This window comes from Anas acuta, chromosome Z (assembly GCF_963932015.1).
Source record: "Anas acuta chromosome Z, bAnaAcu1.1, whole genome shotgun sequence".
NCBI lineage: Eukaryota > Metazoa > Chordata > Aves > Anseriformes > Anatidae > Anas > Anas acuta.
Window position 1 is genome coordinate 40,905,291 of NC_089017.1, and position 22,616 is coordinate 40,927,906.

General features: G+C 35.8%; 1 protein-coding gene across 2 annotated transcripts in view; it reads right to left on the minus strand.

The window, feature by feature from the left end:
• CNTNAP4 (contactin associated protein family member 4) overlaps positions 1-22,616 on the minus strand; it is a 218,221-nt gene that overhangs the window by 72,547 nt on the left and 123,058 nt on the right. For both annotated transcript variants that reach the window (XM_068667353.1, XM_068667352.1), the window contains exons 5-8: positions 11,452-11,655; positions 11,072-11,256; positions 8,882-9,025; positions 6,003-6,264 (exon numbers count right to left, since the gene is read on the minus strand). In XM_068667353.1, coding sequence (XP_068523454.1) covers positions 6,003-6,264; positions 8,882-9,025; positions 11,072-11,256; positions 11,452-11,655 — 795 coding nt within the window. The remainder of the gene's footprint in view (positions 1-6,002; positions 6,265-8,881; positions 9,026-11,071; positions 11,257-11,451; positions 11,656-22,616) is intronic.

Below are 22,616 nucleotides of genomic sequence, written 5' to 3' on the forward strand. Positions count from 1 at the left end.
ACACATACATACATAAATTCAGCAAACAATTCAGAGATTAATCTTAAAATTACTTCTAAATTCAAATAAAATATCATTTAGAAAGTGTCTGTAATATATTAAATACAATAATAGATACATGCACCATTTATACGACTTGTTTCCTTACTTCAACTGTTATATTTGTCAGGGACTATACAAGAAGAAACCTTATCTCTAATAATAGTAACTTTTGCTTTATGCCCATCTTAGGTGGAATTATATAAAAAACCATGGCACATAGATTACCTCTGTGTTTCACTTCAAGCAACCATTCCCTCTTCTAATAGAATCACAGAAAGTACAGAACCATAATCACAGATTTTCTGATAACATTCAGGCAATTAATTTTATTTGCAGTTTGGTATGAGAAGTGTCATATGAGGATACTAACAGATGCAGTATATTTACAGTCAGGATAAAGAAGGGAAGGGAGGGAGGGGGAGAGGAGCATTAAATGTAACAAGTGGAGCCTGACTCTTTTCAGTGGAGTCTCATGAAGGCAGAGTAAAGGGGAAGAATCACCTGCCTTGCCCTGCTGGCCATGTGTCTTTTGCTACAGCCCAGGATGCAGTTTACTTTGTGGGTTTCAAGCACACATTGCCAGCTCATGTGGAGCTTCTCATCAACTAACACACCCAGTTCCTCTCCTCAGGCCTGTTTTCAATCCATTCTCTACTCAACCTGTATTTTTTCTTGGGATTGCCCTGTACCAGATGTACAACCTTGTACTTGGCCTTGTTGAACTTCATGAGGTTCACACACAACCATCTCAAGCCTGGCCATGTTCCTCTGGATGGCATCCCTTCCGTCCAGTGTACTAGCCTCACTACACAGCTTGGTGTCATCTGCAAAGCTGCTGAGCGTGCACTCAATGTCAATGTCCATGTCACCTATAAAGATGTTAAATAGTACCAGTCCCAATACTGACCCCTGAGAAACACCATGCATAACTGACTTCCACTTGGATATTGAGCTGTTGATTGCAACTCCTTGAGTGTGATCATCCAGCCAATTCCTTGCCCAAATGGTCTATCCATCAAATCCATGTCTCTCCAATTTAGAGACAAGGATATCATGGTAGACAGTTTCAAATGCTTTGCACTGGTCCAGGTAGGTAATGTCACTTGCTCTTCCCCCATCCACCAGTGCTGTCACCCGATCATAGAAGGGCACCAGATTTGTCAGGCACAATCTCTCTATACTGAAGCCAGGTTGGCTGTTACCAGTTACTTCCTTATTTTCCATATACCTTAGCCTAGTTTCCATGAGGATCTGCTCCATGGTGTTGCTGGGCACAGAGGTGAGACTGACTGGTGTGCAGTTCCCTTTGTCTTCCTTTTTTCCCCTTTTTAATTATGGGGGCTATATTTCCTCTCTTAGGGTGAGTGGGAACTTTACCAGACTTCCACTACTTCTTAAATATGATGCACAGTGGCTTAGCAACTACATTTACTGGTTCCCTTCTCCTGCAGATGTCATCAGGTCCCATGGGGTTTTACACCTTTAGGTTCCTTAGGTAGTCTTGAAACCAATCTTCTCTTATACTGTATGTGGTTCATCATTCTTCTAGATCTGGCCTTTGCCTTCTGGGCTTGGGCTAAGTGGCTAGAACTCTTGCCAATGAAGACTGAAGAAAAAAAGTAATTGAGTAACTCAGCCTTCTCCATATTGTGGGTAACCAACTCTCCAGCTTCCCTCTGGAGATAGTCCACAATTTTCCTAGACTTTCTTTTATCACTGATGTACCTATAGAAACCTTTATTTTTTCTCCTTGATGTTCCTGGACAAATTTAATTCTAATAGGGCTTTAGCCTATTAGAAGCTCTATTTAGATTTGCTAACCTGAAGCCTGTCTGCACAGACAATTTCTCAGTATTTGTCTCAGGATGTTTGTCCTTGCTTCCACCCTCTGTAGACCTCCTTTTTCTGCTTCAGTTTGGCCAGGAGCTCCTTGTTCATCCATGAATCCTGGCATTTTTGCCTGACTTTGTCCTTTTGGGATGTATTACTCCTGGTCTTGGAGAATATGACCCCTGTATATTAACTATCTATCCTGGTCTTGGAGAATATGACCCCTGTATATTAACTATCTATCCTGGGCCCCTCTTCCCTTCAGGGCTTTACGCTATGGTGTTCTAGCAAGCAGATCCTTGAAGAAGGGAAGGTCTGCTCTTCTGAAGTCCAGGGTAGTGAGCTTGCTGTGCTACCTCTTCACTGCCCACAGGATCCTAAATTGCAGCATTTTATGGTCACTGTACCCTAGATTGCCTTGAGTTTCACATTCCCTAGCAATCCCTCCTTGTTGGTAAGAATGAGATCTGGCATAGCACTTCTCCTCACTGGCTTCTCTATCAGTTGGAGAAGGAAGATATCAACAATGCATTCCAGGAACTTCTGGGTTGCCTACACCTTTCTGTGCTGTCCCTTCAGCAGATTTTTGGGGTGCTTGAAAAACCAGGGCTTGTGAATTTGAGGCTGCTTCTGTCTGTATAGAAGGGCCTCATCTGCTTGGTCTTCCTGATTCATGTTAGACTAGGTAAGAGAATGTCCTACCTTAAAGGAGACTGCACTAATACTTAAGTAGTGCAAATAACTTATTATAGCTTAATCATTCATTAATTAATATGCTGTTCTTCTCTTTCTTATATGGCTGAAGTGATCTCTGAAGAACTGTGCACAAAGAAATGTGCTCTGATTTAATTATCAAATTTTGCATATGTGTGAAAGACATATCATAAGACTGCTTGTAGGAGAAAAAACCTGTCCAGCCATCCATAATTTATTACTCAGTCTTTAGATGTAGGCTTGATTTTCTTCAGTGAGTGTGGCAACAATAAGCACTTCAGAAACTCAAGAAAAAGTCCTGCATATGGTTTTGTTAGATAACTTTTTTTATTAGAAGAAAATATGATGGTTTTCTTTTTCTTTTTCTTTTTCTTTTCTTTTTCTTTTTCTTTTTCTTTTTCTTTTTCTTTTTCTTTTTCTTTTTCTTTTTCTTTTTCTTTTTCTTTTTCTTTTTCTTTTTCTTTTTCTTTTTCTTTTTCTTTTTCTTTTTCTTTTCCTTTTCCTTTTCCTTTTCCTTTTCCTTTTCCTTTTCCTTTTCCTTTTCCTTTTCCTTTTCCTTTTCCTTTTCCTTTTCCTTTTCCTTTTCCTTTTCCTTTTCCTTTTCCTTTTCCTTTTCCTTTTCCTTTTCCTTTTCCTTTTCCTTTTTTCTTTTTCTTTTTCTTTTTCTTTTTCTTTTTCTTTTTCTTTTTCTTTTTCTTTTTCTTTTTCTTTTTCTTTTTCTTTTTCTTTTTTCTTTTTCTTTTTCTCTTTCTTTTTCTTTTTCTCTTTCTTTTTCTCTTTCTTTCTTTTTTTTTTGTTTTCCTTTTCTTTTTTCTTTTTCTCTTTCTCTTTCTTTTTCTTTTTTTTTTTTTTTTTTTTGTTTTCCTTTTCCTTTTTTCTCTCTTTTTTTTTTTCCTTTTTCTTTTCTCTCTTTTTTTTTTTTTTTTTCAGTGCTTTGCCCTCATAAAGTCAGCCACAATTCCTCCTGCTAAATATTTTGAAAAATAAGCTTATATAGAACAATAACCAAAATATAATAATTTACCGAAAGGGTTGTTAGACATTGGAACGGGCTGCCCAGTGAAGTGGTGGAGTCACCATCCCTGGAAGTCTTTAAAAGACGTTTAGATGTAGAGCTTAGGGATATGGTTTAGTGGGGATTGTTAGTGTTAGGTCAGAGGTTGGACTCGATGACCTTGAGGTCTCTTCCAACCTAGAAATTCTGTGATTCTGTGATTAAATTCCATTCTGTCATTAAATTCTATTTCATTACAAATTGCCAAGATTTATTGTGGAGTGTTTCAGCTAATATTATATTGTAACTTTGAATAATTTGCTCTATGTACAAGTCTACAGATGTTAAAAGCGCCACCACCTTAAACAGGTCTGTTAAAATGATAGTACATGACCCCAGTTTCTTTAACATATATCATCTAACTGAACTGCAATTGAAACAGCTTCTAACAGACAAATTTATCCCTGTTAACTGCACATCACTCTTGCTAAGAAATTGACATTTTAAAATGGTGAGCCCAAGGAAGCTACTTGTCATTTTATACATTGATACTCTTTGTCTATCAGTTATTTTTGATTACAACAAATATCAAGGCTGATCTTAGTGTTACACACAGAAAAAAAAAAAAAAAGTATTTATGTAAATTTTAACATTATTCATGGTCATTACTTTCCTGAATTAAAATTTTAATTTTAATTTTTAAAATTTTATGCTTAATCTTTATGTGTCTGTAGAGACACAATAAACACTGGAATTGTGAGAAACTTTTTTTTTTTTTTTTCCTTCAAAAGAATTATCATTTTGTACCAGGAATTGAAGTAAGGAACCAATCTACAATAATAATAATAATAATAATAATAGCAAGGACCTAAGATTTGGGAACTCTTAGCTTAAAATCCTGTTGTCTCTTTGCTTTACTTGCCTCTGCATTTTGTTCTTTATCTACTTCATACTGCCAAGGACATTATTCATGATAAGTGATTTTGCTTGATTACTGATTATTGATTTTGTGAATACTTTGTGCTCTTTTACATAGATTTTTTCAGTGCTGTGGGATTCAAAAAGGATTGGGGGAAAATAAATTTTAGTGATTATTATTTTGATTATTTGTTTATCTGTTACTTATTTTAGTAATAGCTTAATTTACATAATGTACTCATTATTATTCAAGACAAACTGGAACTTCTTTGTTCATGCAGGATCTACACCAATCCCAGAGACATTTTCCTATCTTTAAATATTCTTTGGAATTCTATGTATCCATCTGAACTCTCTAGTCTTACCTGTCCTGTGTAAGAACTCATTCTGGCACTACTATTTTACCCCTCTATAACAAAAAGTTTAAACTCAGTTTGTTTACACAAAGAACGAGCAGCTGTAATTCTGAGGAGAGTATACTGCTAACAAAACAATGCTAGGTATTAATATGGTACATGGTACTGCTTCTCTCCATTTTTTGAAAGAGTCATAGAATATGAAGACTTTCTCAGCTGACACTGTCCTGCTTTCACATGGCTTGAAACATACTATTAGTTTTCCAATGGGGAAATAGTCAGAACAAGACTATTGCTCTCTGAAAATCTCAGCTCCACCCTGAAGGCTATTTCTTTTAATAAAAACTATTTTAATAAAAACTATTTTAATAAAAACTAATAAAACACTATTAAGAACAGATGACCTAATCTCAATTCAGTGATTAACTACAAAAAAAAAAAAAAAAAAAAAAAGAATCTTTGGTTCTCAATTATTGAGTCTCCTCAACTTCTTCATTTTTTTTTTTTTTATTATTTTTTTTTTTATTTAACATCTTTTTCTTAATATAGACTCAGGCCTGCCTTAGCCCTTAGCTTCCTGGAACATGACCTGGTTTTTGGCAAATTTTCTATATGTAGGTAGTAGAAAGTTCTGTAATTGAGACTTCTAGATAATAGAAAACAAAATATATGTACTAATATATAACTTTATATAAAAATGAGTTACTTGATACCTTTTAAATGCACTGACAAATAGCTTCATAGAGCAAGAAATTAATTGATTACATTTCACAAATGGAAAACTTGCTTCATGCATTTCTTAGATTATACAAATGAACTGTACATATCATATACCCAAATTAAGGACTCAACTCACAGCCTGTGTTATTGCAAGTAATTTCTACTCAAATAATCACTGAGAAAAAATAATGTTAAAATAAACCAACAACCATAAAAGCATATACAAATCGCTAAGAAAATAAAAAATTAAAAATAAATAAATAAATAAGGAATCATAAATTTGCAAGCCAAGTCAATGACACAGGTTTTGGTTAACATGGTTCTTTTTTTTTTTTCCTCTCTCTTTTTTTCTCTCTCTTTTTTTTTTTTTTTTCCATAATAATGTTTTGTTTTGTTTTGTTTTGTTGTTTTTCCTTCATTTCTATTACCTGCACTAATGTCACTCAAGGTTTTGCCTGGCTTATGAAGACTGATTTTAACTTTTCCATCACTCAGATATAACAGGAAACCACCTGAAGACCGATGTACTTTACTAGATAACAGAAGTCCGTCTTTGTTCCAGGTGCGAAATTGGAAACTGATGGATACTTCTTCTTGGCCTGAAGTGCCAGGCAGTGCCAGGTAACTCCTGGAGCTCAGAAATGTAACAGGAATCACCTGTGGCTCTAAACACAAGAAAGATATGTTTCCCTAGAAATAAATGAAACAAGAATGGAATTAGGAACATTTGGGTAAAACTTGTCATAAGAACTTTTGCATTGACACAACATAATTTCAAAATATTTGGCATAGAAGTTAACACTCTTGAATGTCTTAGTCTAAAAAAAAAAAAACAAGTACAAATGTATAAGAAAATCACCAGCTTGAGAAATGTTTACCTGATTCTTTGGCAAGAACAGACATATCTGCCCAAGCAGAGTGGCAAAAACCCTTGAGTGAATGATGTAAGATCTTAAATTAAGTGATTGAACCTTCAGTAGTTAAACACCACCACTTTGAGTTTATTTTGGCTCAGTCAAAATGACATTAGGATCTTGATAAATTTCTGAATTTCAGATGAAATCCCACAGAATGCTAGGTTTTGTATAAATATACAGTCCTGAATGCCTGTATGCAGAGAGGAAATCTGGGGTGGGTCTGTGTTTATGGCAGTGTTAAATCTGAGAGAGAAAAACAAAAAATATTCTGGACCAAGTAACAGTCATTCCTATTCAATGTAACTGGAGATGTTCACTGAGCTCAGTATTCATTTTCAGAAATAATCAGTTAAAATTACACTTATAAATTCTTACTACTTGCAAATATGAAACACATACTTTATAAAAAAGATCTCTTATTTTATCTGTTTATTTATTTCCCAGTGTGCCTACGTGGATCAGATTATGATTAATATATAATTATTTAACCTTTATTTTGTACTTGACTGTTCCTGAAATCTCTGGTTCTTAGGTGCTTAAATAAATCTGAGGATGAGTTCATTGACTTTAGTTGTATCTGCAGTTGTACTGATATAAATAAGAAGACAGATATATTTTTTGAGTCTGGTGTTAAAGTATGTTAATACTTTATGACTCCTGACAGTGATAAAACATGTACTATGATCTAAAGACTTGCCATCATTTGAAACATTTGAAACTAAGTAGTTCTGTACAGATGATAACTGATGATAAAACAAACAGATGATAAACTTTTTAGAATTTAAAGCGCATCTAACAACTTTTCAACACAAACAGTTTTTAACTTTTAAAGGCACATAAAATGTTGACCTTATAGGATAAAACTATAAAATCAATCTAAGAAAAAATCTCACTAGCCCCTGGCACGGCAAGGCATTAAAGTTTATCTGTTTTCTTTTCCTTCAAGGAACATATATAAATATATAAATGAATAAACTCATCTGTAGAGAGATGAATAGTTGACTTAACAGACTCATAGTAAAAAGGCAGTCATCAGATTAAGAAACTTTGTCAAATGTTAAAATATTTCCATCTGCAGATTCCCCCTCCTCTTTATTTGGACAATTGCCTGATAGACCAGCAGAGTGGCTGTTTAATAGGGATTCTGTAGTAACACAGGTAATTTCTGGCACATATACATTATAAAACATTTAAATAGATTTGAAAGTAGCACAACAGTTCAGTCATTTGAGAAAAACAATTATATTTCTTGCCAACAATTTCATAGTTTCTCATTCTCTAGTCCACAGAGAATCTTCCCAACATCTATCATCATCATGGACAGGATACAGACGTATCAATTTAGCTAGTTATTGAGTGCTTCAATGAGGTTCAGAAAAGAAGAGATTAACTTCCTGATATTCTTTTTTTTTTTTTTCCTGGGGCAGACTACCAGATCTGATTTTGTTCATGTTGTGAACTGAAATCCACATCAAACATTTTGGATATTGATAACATTTCCTATTTAGTTATTTATTTTGAACTGATACTTTCCATCATAACTCTTCTCTTGCTGGTTATTAAATCAATGAATAAATAAATAGTGAAAACAGATTATCCCTGAATGTTCCAAATAGAAAAAAGAAACAAAGGACAAAACAATTTGTTTGTTTGTTTGTTTAGTAGAAAACCTTCTGTAGCAGAAGGAATTTTGTTAATTATTGAAAGCATTTCTCTAAATGGTAGGGATTTGACTACTACATCTGTGGGCTGTGTCACAACAAATGTTTTAAACCCAACAACCTAAATTACAGCTCTTAGAAGAACAATAAAAATTGACAAGCAGAGAAGAACAATATAAATTGACAAGAAGAACTTAATCCATCAAATTACAATGCTCTAGAGAAAACAGAATGGAATGGCATCCTCAGCAATAGCTTTAAAAATGTACTGGTGATGTTTTTACTAGTCATGTACAGAAGTGAAAGACAGTATTTGGAAGAGTTTAGGTCATCTTGTATAGCCGAATGTTATCTGTACATGTAAAACAGGGAGATACAATACAACTTTGAGATATCACACACACCTAAATATTAGCTGGAAATCTGAGACTAAAATGTATCCTGCATTATCTACTGGATGAATATCTACAACAGCACAGATAAAACATTCCAAATAGGTGATTAATTGATTTTTCTTTAATTGAACAACAAGGATTTTATTAGAGCTGTATATCAACATGTTGAATAGGGAAGTGGCTGTGTTTTTCTTTTTCTTTTTCTTCTTTTTTAATGATGATGATGATGATTATTGTTATTTTTATTTTATTTTATTTTATTTTATTTTATTTTATTTTATTTTATTTTATTTTATTTTACTTATTTATTCTTTTTGAACTATGAATCTCTTACCACAAAGGAGATCTGAGATCTATGCCTCCTGGCCAGGTCAATAATGCTCACTCCATTATAATAAACATTCTCAAAACAACCATGAAAATTCCTGCGTGATAATGCCCCTGATTTTCCAGGCACTGGGATCCCTCCAAAGCTGAGCTTAGAAAGAGAAGAGAAATCAATAATACTATTAAGTAATTTTCTAATGAAAGAAGTTACTAATAATGTAAGAGAAGAAGTCAAAGATTGTCCAGTACTGAATCCACTACTTCACGGCTATTTATTTGTATAACATTTGTGTATTAAAAGAATAGACTAACATGAATAGGGTTATATCAAATTATACATATGCATTTTATATATATATATATACATTATATATATATATATATATATAATCAAGTTATAAATAAGCATTATATATATAATATATATAAGATATCTATATAGATATATAGATCCTTCTCCTTTACAGTAACTTTGTATATAGAATTATCATTTTTATGGGTCCATTACAGCTGCAAAATGAAGGACAAGGTCCAGTATGTACAGACACAGCTGGACAATGCTGAGTATTTTAGCTTCTTCAGTAAATTTGAAGCTGACCTCTCCACTATGTGTAAATTGTATCTATCACAACACAGAACCAGGGTACATCAATTAAATTAGTCTGGAGTAGATTAAAAACAAAGCAAAGGTAATGTTTTCCTCTCAGAATGGTTAGTTAGACTGTGCAATTCTTTGACATGATACTGTAGGTTTAACAAAGTTCAGAAATACACTGTAAGATTTGATAAAAAAATAAAAATCCATTGCAAGCTAAGAAATGTAAAAATATCAGTATGTCTCAGTAAATCCCCAAGACACAAAATAATTAAAATAATAATAATAATAAAAAAATTAGAAAAGCACAACCACAAAGATGACTTGATCTATTCTCTGGTCACTTTTTTCACTCTTAGACACACTTAGGTACCATAGGATACCAGTAAAGTGAACTTTTGAACTCACTCATTTCAAAGCAGTTCCATTTGGCATTCAAAGTGATTGTAGGAAAGATCAGTTGAAGCTAATTATCTTTTTATTCTGAAATTTCACTTAATGCTTTCAATCATTCTATATATAAAGAATGAGCTATATCATGGCATAAACATCATTCAATTATTAAATTGAGAAATATTGGTAGTAATAAATGCAATTCTAAATACAGCTCTTCATAGTCATTTGGAAATTTTCAGGCTTTTTTCCAGTTTTTGCTTTCCTTTCTACCTTGTACTGAAAGAGAGGAAGAATAAATTCATAATATTGGTAAAATAGATATATTAGCCACTTAGTTGAAATTAACAAGCATATTTATTTATTTAGTTGTAATCCTCAAAGTATTAGCATTGTGGCTTAGACTCAGTAATTTTAAACAAAATTATGACTTCAATCTTGTGAATGATATTCTTGAGAAGGGATACTGCAGATATGGAACAGCATGAAGTCTTTTTCTTAACTGCTTAAGACATTGAATAGGGAGAAAAAAAAAATATAAGAATATAAATCTGCAGGCTCAAATGATGCTCTATCATCATATCCTCCAGCAAATAGAACGGGGCAAACATAATGCATCCCATCTTCAAATTACAGACTGAAATAGTAGTTTCCTATGGTTTCTCACAGGTGGGAATCTATCACAGCAAATTACATCTACTCTTTTTCATCATTCTACAATTTGCATAAACTAGATTTCTTTCATAATACATTTGCTAGATTTAACAGGAATTCAAGTTTTATCCCAAGCATCTCTGACACAGGTTTGTTCTGACTTTTGTACTTTTCATCAAGCTAAGAATAACAACTTAGAGCTAGGGCTAATTGCTTTTATTAAAGGGTAATATTTTTAACGTAAAAATAATAAATAAATTTATTCAAATTATATTTACAAATTGCTTAACACATTTTCAGTGGTACTGAAATAAAATATTTAAGAAAAAAATGAATTCTGAGATTAAAAAGTTGGTCTATTAAAAACTTTCAGTTGCAGGTCCAGCACAATATTAATAATTTAAGAGTGTCTCTCTTTGGTTAATTCCAAAGCAGAAAATCCCTGAAGTCTCAACCATTAAAACTTCCTTAAGCTCTATCCCCTTTATTTGTTGTTGTTGTTGCATTTCTATAACAAAGTTAATAAATGTAATAAAGGAAAGGTAATTTTCACACCTCATAATCAAGATCCAAATAATTGAATTCTCCTTTAGCATGAAAATGATGAGTGTGTTTATCCACTGTAAAGTTTACTTGATTGTTAAAGTGCTCAATGAGAACAGAATGCCAATGCTGATCATCCAAAAGACTGCCCAGGGTAATATTAATTTGGGTATTAGAAGAATGAGTTTTATCGTCACCTTGAGAGAAGAAAAATAAGAAACTATTAATTTCATATAAAAATATAAATATTCAAATATATACTGCTAGTTTATCATATACTGCTAGTTTATCATATTTAAATCTGCTTAATGAAATAAAATAAGTTTTAGTAAAATAATATCTAATAACTATATTTTATATATATATTAATTTTATGAGACTGTAGCTGTTACCTAAATTAATAAGAAGGGACAGCTTTCCTTTAAGTAATTCCAGGGTGATGTGGTCTCCATTTTGTCCTTCTCTGTGGAGGAGAATTCCATCACTTTGCATTGTCTTAAACTTCAGAGAAATCACATCTTTCAGTGTACTCATGAGTTTTTGATTAAATGTGTAAATTAGACAACTTTTCCCATCAAAACCAACCACCTCGGACCCTAGAAGTAAAGAAATGAAAGATAATGTATAATGCTATGTCTAAAAGGAACAGTTGTGGATTATTTCAATAAAATATGAAGTCCCACTAATACTGTTAGTTTACCTCTGCCCAGTAGAGTGTAGCTCGTTTCTGCTATTCCTGTTCTTGTCTAAATGTTAAGACTGTTCTAATGATGTCTTTATCACTTAATAATAAAGCAAGGTAAACAGAAGAGATTCTGGTTTGTGTTCCAATATAACACCACACCACTCAGATTGGTGTCATCTGCAAACTTGCTGAGGGAGCACTTAATCCTATTGTCTATGTCACTGTTGAAGACAGTGAAAAACACTGGTCTCAAGACAGACCCCTTGGGGGACAAAATTCATCAATATCCTCCACCTGGACATAGACCATTGACCACTACCTTCTGGGTGTGGCCATCAAGACAATTCTTATCCATTGGATTGTCCACCCAACAAATCCCTATCTTTCCAATTTGGAGATTAAGATGTTGTATGGGACCATGTCAAAGGCTTTACAAAAGTCCAAGTAGATGACATCAGTCGGTCTTGCCTTGTTGACTGATGGAATTACTTTGTCATAGAAAGCCACCAGATTGGTTAGGCACAATTTGCCCTTGGTGAAGTCATGCTGGTTGTGTCAGATCACCTCCTTGTCCTGTATGCACCTTAACATTACCTCCAGGAGGACCTGTTGCATGATCTTGGCAGGCACAGAGGTGAGGCTCACTGGTCTGTAGTTTGCCAGGTCTTCTGTTCTACCCTTTTTTTAAAATGGGAGTGATATTTCCCTTTTTCCAGTCACTGGGGACTTTGCCTGACTGCCATGATTTTTAAACTGTGACGGAGAGTGGCTTGGCGACTATATCAGCCAATTCCCTCAGGACCTTGGGGTGCATATCATCAGGGCCCATAGACTTGCAGTTAGTAAGTTACTTCTGGAGGTCCTGAACTTGCTCTTTGCTTACAGTGGGGGGGACTCTGCTCCTCCTGCCCCTGCCTAGAGAGGAAGTTTGGGGAGTTTGGGGGCAAAAGAGATGGAGAAAGTCTGACCAGTTTGAAGACTGAGGCAAGGAAGTTTTAAGTACCTCTGCCTTCTCCTCATCTGTTGTTACCATTTCTCTGTCTTCATTTGTCAAAAGTGATACACTCTCTTTAGTCTTTCTCTTGTGGTCAGTGTACCTGTAGAACCCCTTCTTGTTATTCTTTGCATCTCTCACCAAATTTAGTTCTGTCAGTGCCTTGGTTTTCCTGCTCCCATCCCTACACATCTGAAAAGCATTTCTGTCTCTTCCCTTCTGCCTCAATCTGACCAGCAGGTCCTTGCTCAGCCATGCCAGTTTTCTGCCCTTCCTGATTATAATACAGGGGAATGGAGAGTTATTGTTCTCTAAGGAAAAAAATCCTTGATGGGTTGCCAGCTTTGATGTGATCCTAAGGACCATGTCCCGTGAAATTTCATCCACTAATTCTTTGAACAGCTGGAAGTTCACTCTTCTGAAGTTCAAGGTGCTGACTTTGCTCTTAGTAAAGCTTATATCCCTCAAGATCAGGGCATTGTCACTGCACCCCAGACTTCCTCCAGTCTTAACCTCTTTAATAAGCTCTTCTGTATTGGTGAGCACCAGGTCCAGTACTGCTTCTCCTCTGGTTGGTTTGTCTAATACCTGGATGAGAAAGTTATCCTCAGTGGACTCCATGAGTCATGGATTGCTTACCACCACATGGTTTTCCTGGTAAACATCTGGCTGGTTGAAATTCCCCAGGAGGATAAGAGTCTCTGAGCATGATGCTTCCTGTAGTTAAAGCAAGAAGTCCTTTTCAACAGGCTCCTCCTGATAAGTTGGCCTGTAGTAAACCACAACCAAAGGATGTCCATCGTTGGTCTGGTCCTTAATTTTCAGCTACAGGCTCTCAACCTGCTCTTGGCTGTCTCTCAGAGGGAACTCTTCACAATCTATCCATTTCTTAACATAGAGGGCAACACACCCACTCTTTCTTCACTGTCTGTCTCACTTTTAAAGCTTCTAGCTCTCTGTTTCAACATTCCATGTGTGTGAATCACCCTACCACATTTCTGTGATAGCAATTAAATCATAGTTTTCTAACTGCAATGTCGCTTCCAGCTCCTGCTTGCTTCCCTTGCGGCATGCATTGGTGTAGAGGCACTTCAGCTGGGCTAAGGGCCATGTCACCTTTTTAGAGGAGTCCCTCCTAATTCCTGTGGGATGATTCATGTGTTTCCCTGCCATTTATAAAGTATTGGCATTCAGTGGTTCTCCTACACTTACAGGTACATCCTCTCTCCCCCATCAAGTGTACTTTAAAGCCCTGCTAGAGTCTAGCCAGCTTTCTGCCCAAAACACTCTTGCCCCATTTGATTAGGTGTGTCCCATCCTGTAGCAGCATGTCCAGTCTCTCAAAAACACACCTGAGATCATAGAACCCGAAACCTTGATCATGGCACCAGCTATGCAGCCACCCATTCAAGTTATCCATATGCTGCCTCCTCTGTGGGTCCCAGTCTCCAGCTGGGAGGATTAAGAAGAACAGTACTTGTGCTCCTGATCCCTTCAGAATTTTTCCAAGGGACATAAAGGCCCTTTTGATGTTTCATAGCCTCTTTTTTAAGGCTCAGTTGTCCCTACTTGAAAAAAAAGAAATGGGTGATAGTCCCTCTGGTTTGATCAAGCTTGGTAGCCTCTTTGTGATGTCACAAATACAGGTCTCAGGCAGGCAGAAAATCTCTTCTGAGATACTGTCTGTGTGGCAAATGGTTGCCTTATGCCTCTCAGAGCAGAATCTCCATTTACCAACACACTCAACACTTTTTTTTTTAATGAATCTGGTTCTTAAAGAACTTGTATGTTGGTCTACCTTTTTACAGTTGCACTTTCCTGAGTCTTGACCATTACCACTGTTGTTGACATCCACTCCTTTATTGAGCCCCAGAGAATGGTATCTGTTGTGTAGGGGCACTTCTGGGGCAACAGGGAGATTCTTAACTCTGCTCAAAGCAGAGACAAGGATCTTAGCTTGTGAGTCCATCAATTCTGCTGGCTTCAGGTTGGAAACCATTTTATCCCTCCCTTGAGGGGATTTAAGACAAGGCTGTTGCTCAGCCCCCACCAATGTTGATACCATGTGTTGATTTTGGGACTTTTGCTCTCACGATTTTTATGAATCTCTCCTGATTGACACTACCTATCAAATATAAAAAATGCAGACCTCAAATTGACCCTGAACAATTCCATCGTCATTCTTAGGCACTCCCCATTAGGTCCATTGGTTTACATATCTCAAATTTAAGTGTTTTCTAACCTGATCCTTCTCCACTGAGGGTCTCCTGCGCTCTGTACTTTTCTCCTGCACTTTCAAGTACCTTAGATTCCTGAAATCAAGACTTAGCAGCAAATGTTCAAGAGGACATTGATTACCTTGGCCTTGTCCATGTCTTTTAGTAGCAGATCCCCTGTTCCCAGTGCTCAGCAGTGGATCCACATTTTCCTTAGTCTTCCTTTTACTGCTGTATACCTGTTGAATCACTTCTTATTGTCTTTCATGTCCTTTAACAGATTCAAATCCAAGTGTGCTTTGGCTTTCCTAACGAAACCCCTGCATGCTTTGACAATGTCTCTGTACTCCTTCTGCATCACCTGACCTTGTTTCCACCTCTTTTACTGTTTCTACCTCTTTTTCCACCGCTTTTATTGTCTGAGTTCCTTTAGAAGTTCCTTGCTCATCCATGGTGATCTTTATTTGATTTTCTGTTTGGATGGACCTTTCTTGGGCTTGGAGGAAATTATTCTTTAAAATCAGCCAGGATCTCTCTTCTTTCTGTGACCATCTTCTATGTCACTTTTCCAATTATGTCCCTGAGCATGAAAACAAATTTGCTCTCCTGAAGATCAGGACTGTTGTGATGTTGTCTCTCTTCTTCTCTTCTTTCAGGATCTTGAGCATCACAGTCTCATGGTTGTCATAACCAAGGATGTCCTGACTTTTACATCCCCAATCAGTGTTTGTTTGTCTGTAAGTATCAGTCCAGAAGAGAATATAATTTAGTCAGCTGCTTGAACATCTGCATTGGGGAATTATTATCAAAGAATTCCATAAAAGACTTGGATTGTTAGTTCCTTTTTGTGCTTTCTCTCTAAGAGATACCAGTGTGATTGAAGTCCCCAGTTAGAATGAGGTCCTGAGAACCTAAGACTTCTTCCAGTTGTCTGAAGAAGGCCTCATCTATTTCTCCCATAACAGACAGTCTATACCAGACATCCACCACAATGCCAGCATTGTGCTGACATTTGGTCAACCATCTAATCCTATATTAACTCTGATGTAGCTCATCAACAGTACCCAGGAAGAGATTCATTTATCTCTGCTGTTCTCGTAACAGAAATGGCAATTGCTCTCCTCACTGCCCTGGATGATTCTGGGATGATCCTGTCTAAACAACTTGTATGAATCCATGGCACCACTCCAGTCATGTGAGCTATCTCAATATATGTTTATGGTCAAAATGAGATTGTAGTACTCAACCACGTGAAGACCTCAGTTCTTTCTCTTTGCTCGCTATGTTGTGTATGTTAGCATGCAGATACTTCAGGGAGGTGTCTACTTGTGTTGATTTCCCAGGCAAAGTGTTAAAACATTCCCCATCATGTCATCCTCACAGCAGCAATTCCCTGCTTGTGTGCATGCACTTGAGATGTTCATTCTTGTGTCCTGGTTTGTTGTTTTCAAGGTGTGTTTTCCACATCACCCTGCAGCCCCTATTTTTCAAGTCTGTGACTTCTTCACTTGATTTTGGGTCATCATCTCCCTCCCTCGTCATTTCTAGTTTAGAGCTCTCAAAAGGTTTGGTACTCTTTTGGAAAATATGCTTTTGCTCTACATGGTAAAGTGGACCTGTCTCTTCTTCCTAGCAGCCCTTGATCCTCAAAGAGTGTCCTAAGGATGTTAAACCTGAAACATTGTTGCTGATACAAACTGCACAATGAGAATCACAGGACCCACTCATTCTTCCTCAAGTACTATTCTCTTAACAGCAGAAACAATTATATGATATAAAAGAATATCTGTCAAAATCATTACAAATTGAATAAAACACAAAGGAACAGATAACAGTATAGAGTATTTGCAGTTCATAAGAAGAAAAATTCAATTGTCCTTGAAAGATACATTTGTGAAGTAAATGAAGATGTAAAAGACATTTATTTTTCAGCTGGATGCTTAACTTTTTCCACAACAATGGAAAACCCCATTATCTATTTACTAATTTTATTTAATTAAAAAAAAAAATAAAAGAAAAAAAAAAAAGATTATAAATATATAAATATATATGCACATACACACACATATAATGTTTTTATTTCTCCAAATTGTCACCATGGAAATTAACTCCATTCAAATTAACTACAGTACTTAAAGTCAGCTATTTATGTTCCATTTTCAAGAACTGTTACCAAAAGAATGCAGCTGTATTCTGAAGTATATAGCTCCTTGATTTTCCATACATCTTGATAATGTACATGTTATGAAGAATTGATTTATGAAGAGTACAATGAATAAATATTACATTCTACCAAAAAATAAATTCTAGGATGACTATTTTACTTCATTATGTCACTGAATGAATGTAGATAGTAAAAGTATTTATCAATTTTAAATTAAAATAATGGATGTAAGTCTAATACTTCAATAAAAAGTTCAATAATGTAACTTTGTATATTGTCAAGTATATAAGAAATCAGCTAGATAGGTATATTCTTAAGAGGTAATAGTAACAGTAGGGTTTGTTTGTTTGGGAATATACTCTTGCTATATGTTAATGAGACAAAAGTATAAATTACATTTATCCCTGGTCTCTAAAATCCTGTTCACTGTTCTGCAGCACTAGTTCCGAAGAAGCAAAATCAACTCAGCAAAATTTGGAAAATAACAGAAACAAACTTCCCCACCAGAATGCGTGAATGAAGATTGTGAAAGGACTACAGAGGTTGAGCAAAATTGTTATAAAATTTCTCACATATGCTCTAATTCCACCATCTGTTCATAATGACTAAAAATAAATTGAAAGAGTTGTGAGAGATAAAGCTTGGATCTACTGAAGTGTGTGTTATCAAGACAGAAAGAATGAGTCCAAATGCCCAAGGTGTCATAATTTTTTCCTGCTTCATTTTTGCTAACACCTACCAGCTTTGAATAGCATCTAGATTTGAACATCAATCTCTATGCACTTTCTGTGTTCCACAGAATCACAGAATGGTTAAGGTTGGAAGGAAGCTCTGGAGTTCATCTAGTCCAATGATCCTTCCAAGCAGGGTCACCTGAGAGCACTCTGCACAGGACTGCATCCTGAGTTTTGAGTATCTCCAGACCAGAAGACCACAGCCTCTCTGGGCAACCTGTTCCAGTGTTTGGATATCCTCACAGAAAGAAATGTTTTCTCACAGGTTATAAATAAGGAAAAAAAAAAAAAAAAAAATATATATATATATATATATATGTAAATATGTGTAAATATGTATATATATATATATTTACTTTACTATCATAAAGTTGAATAACTTTATGAACTTTTTTTTTTTTTTTTTTCCCCACAGTTTATAATATGTCTTAATCAAATCAATAATATCAAAATCCTTAGTAAACTGTGAAAGTATCTTTGGAAACTATGAAATGCCTTTGAGAAGCTGGAAGTCCTGAGAGCCTACTCATACATCAGATGATCAGATGTTTTAGTGGTCTTGAGCAAAAGCTTTAGTTGCAATAGCTTTCTTTGGAATATGCTGATTTGTTTGTTGTTGATCTTTTCACTTAATGCAATAGTTCAGTTAATGCTCTACAGGGTAAGACTCCAAACTGTCTGTCATTTTTAACTGTTTCTAGGTATCCTTATTTCTGACCAACTATATTAAAAAAAAAAAAAAAAAAGAGAAAGAGAGAGAGAGAAATCTGATCACTGGCCCTTGACAGTTTGGGAAAGCAGACGTGAGAAGGTACATGAGGCTCAAAAAAGTTAGGTAAATCAAGACATAAATATTGCTTTAAACAAATCCTTGCGGAAATAAATAAATAAATATATAAATGAATAAATAAGTGATATGTTAAAATTATTCATAATAATTTAAACCATGTAATCATAATAACTTATAAATTATTTAAATTATTATATAAATCATATATAAACATTCCAAAAGTTGGACTCAATGATCATTGTAATGATCCTTCCAACCTGGAATATTCTACAATCCTAAGATTCTCTATGTAACTATATATAGAATATAATCTTAAATATACACAAACATTTAAACTAAACTATTGTGCAAGCCATTATCTTGCTCATTTAATACAGTGAGAACTCTTTCAGATTGAGTACACGCTCAGCAAATTTACAGATGACACCAAGCTGAGTGGTGTGATTGATACAATAGAAAGAAGGGATGGCATCCAAAGGGGCCTGGACAAGCTTGAGAAGTGGACCCACATGAACTGTATGAGGTTCAACAAGTCCAAGTGCAAGGTGCTGCACCTGGGTTGGGGCAATCCTGGACATGAGTACAGAATAGGAGAAAAAAATCATTGAGAGGAGCCCTGAAGAGAAGAACTTGTGGGTTCTGATGGATTAAAAGCTTGACATGAGACAACAGCGTGTACTTGCAACCCAGAAGGCCAACTAAATCCTGGGCTCCATCAAAAGAGGAGTGGCCAGCAGGTTGAGGCAGGTGATTGTCCCCCTTTACTCTGACCTTGTGAGGCCCCACTTGGAGGGGTTACACTACTGCATGTAGGTCTGGGACCTCCAGCACAAGAAGGATGTGGATCTGTTAGAACAGGTCCAGAGGACAGCCATGAAGATGATCTAGGGTCTGGAGTACCTTTCAACTCAGAGAAAGAAACTCAGAGAGAACTGGGCCTGCTAAGCCCACAGAAGAGAAGGCTCCGAGCTGACCTTGTCGCAGATTTTCAGTACTCAAAAGGGAGTTTATAGAAAAAGATGAAGAAACAACTTTTTGCTAAGGCAGACGATGATTGGACAAGGTTAAACTAAAAGAGGGGAGATTTAAATTAGAGATTAGAAGGAAATTATTCTCTCAGATGGTGGTGAATCTCTGGAACAGGCTGTCCAGAGAGGTTGTGGAAGCCCCATCCCTGGAGATGTTCAAGACCAGGCCGGATGAGGTTCTGAGCAACCTGATCTAATGGGTGGCATACCTGCCCATGTCAGGGGGGTTGGAACTATATGATCTATGAGGTCCCTTCTGACCCAAGTCATTCTATGATTCTACGACCTGGGGATCCTGTTGGACACCAAGTTGAACATGGGCTAGTGGTGTGCCCTTACAGCAGAGAAGGCTCATGGTATTCTGGGCTGTGTTAAACAAAACACTGTCAACATATTAAAGGAAGTAATCCTTCCTCACTCCTCAGGACTGCTGAAGCCACACTGGAGTACCGTGTCCAGTTCAGAGACCTCCAGCACAAGAGAGACATGGAATTCCTGAACAGTGTCCAGTGAAAGGCCAGGAGGATGGTGGGAACTGGAGCCTCTTTCTGGTGAGGAAAGGCTGAGAGAGTGGGGACTGCTTAGTCTGGAGAAGAGAAGGCTCAGGGGTATCTTATCAATATATATGTAAATACTTGAAGGGATAGTGCAAAAGGATGTAGCCAGGCCTTTTTCATTGGTGGCCAGAGAGAGGACAGCTGGCAGTGCTCACAAACTGAAACACAGGAGGTTCCTTCTGAATAACAGGAAACACTTAATTGTTCAAGTGACTGAGCACTGCCACAGGTTGGCCAGAGAGGTTGTGGAGTCTGCCTCCTTGGAAATATTCAAAAGCCATCTAGACATGGCCCGGAGCTCCTGGCTGTAGGTGGCTATTCGTCTGAGCAGCGGTGTTGGACCAGATGACAACCAGAGGTTCCTTGCAACCTAAAACATTCTGTGAAAACATCCTGCCTGCCTGCTCTTAACCCAGGAAGCCACAGAAAAGATTCCAGCCCCAGAAACCCCAGCAGCTCCCCAGCAGTTACCATGGTTACTTAATACTGCTTAAAGAGAAAACAATGCAGAGAAGGAGAAAGAAAACTAAGGAACATTACAAACAACTGAATGAGAAAGACAAGAGTTACATGTGGAAAATACAGGGGAGTTCATTAAATGTTGCAAAAAAATCCATAACTAACTACCTAATTGACTATTGTTAAGAGGCAAAAATGGAATATCTTTTTTTTTTTTTTTTTTTTTTCTGGATGTAAGCTTAACAAACATATAAAATGTGTCAGTTTTTGGCCTTAAATAATTTATAATCAAAAATGTGTCCTGTATTAAAAATAAATAATGAAATAAACACATGGAAATATATTAACGTTACAATAACATGTTATATCCTATGAATGTCTATCAAAGATATCACTAATGTGAAGTTAGTAGATAAAGACAGAACATTAGTACTGATGATATGAAGCTAAGGTATTTAGAGCATGTATTTGCCAGGTATAGTACAGAACAGGGATTTTGAAAGCAGTGCTAAAAAATGTCCTGTAAGTATTATTTTACTAAGACAGTAATTACCTCTTTTGAGTATAACAAACATTATTTTTAGTATTATACTGTGGAGTAATGAGATCAGCCTCACATCATCTTTGTAGTTTTAGTTTTAGTTGTGCAACTTGCAACAGATAAGACGGAAGGAAGAGGTTGCTACATTTTCACTTCACAAACACACACACACAAATAAATAAAAAATTAAAAAATCTCACACCATTAATACAGACACAATCTTAACCAGCCTGAAGAAAACTTCCATATATGTATCAATATGACATTCTTTATGTAGTTTATTAGAGTAGATAACATATGAAGTAAATATTCTTAATTTAAACTGTTAGAAGCTAAATGAATTGTCATTTGTTTTTCTTTTTTCTTTTTTTGTTAGTTAGTTTGTTTTTTTGCTTGTTTTCTTACATTATCTTTCTATAGGATCAATCCTGTGGCAAATAAGTAACGTACAATAAAATACATAAAAACGAAACAAAACAAAACAAAACAAAACATAATCTTCCTCTAAAGCAGTTACTGTCACCACAAAATGAATTGTGTAAGTTCTCATTGTGCATATATATACTCATAACAGAGACACTGTCTTCTTTTTATTTTAGAGAATTTTAAGTTTTCTATTTGCACAATGGCAATAAGGACAATAGGGATATAACACAAGAGAGAAATAAAGTATGTTGCAAGGTGTGATAGAGAAAATTACAGGAGTAAATGAACACAATGAAAGTCTAGATTCTAGGCAAGTGAGAAACCAAAACTTCAGATTGGAATTTTTTTGTGAACAAGAGACTGAATAAGGCATAAATGTTGTTGAATGCATAAGGTACAGGACCAGGAAGAAGAAAAGCTGATTATTTGTTATTGATGATCAATGGCAGGAAAAAATGCAGTCCTTCTATCAGAGAAGAAACAGGGGGGGACTCACATGAATGTTCATCTGGAAATGAAAAAGTTCAGCCCCGTTTATTTTTTTTATTCAAAAATAAAAATAAATTAGTCTTGGCACCTAAAAATGTGGAGGAAGTTGAATCTTGTATTTGACAGTTTAAGCAGTGTCATTACCTAGTCCAACCTTTAACCTAGTACTAAAGCACACCATTAGACCATGAAACTCACATGAAACTAAGTTCTAAATCTACACATTTCTTGAAGACCTCCAGGGATGGTGACACAACTGCTTCCCTGGGCTGCTTCTTAATGTCACACAACCCTTTCAGTATAGAAATTTCTCCTAATCTTCTAAACCTAAGCTTTTCATGGTGCAACTTGAGTCATTTCCCCTATTCTTATCACTTGGAGCTTGGGAGAATCTTCATCTCACTATAACCTCTTTTACGGTAATTCTACATAAGGTCTCCCCTGAGCCTTCTCTTCTTTTAACTTAAAGAAAAC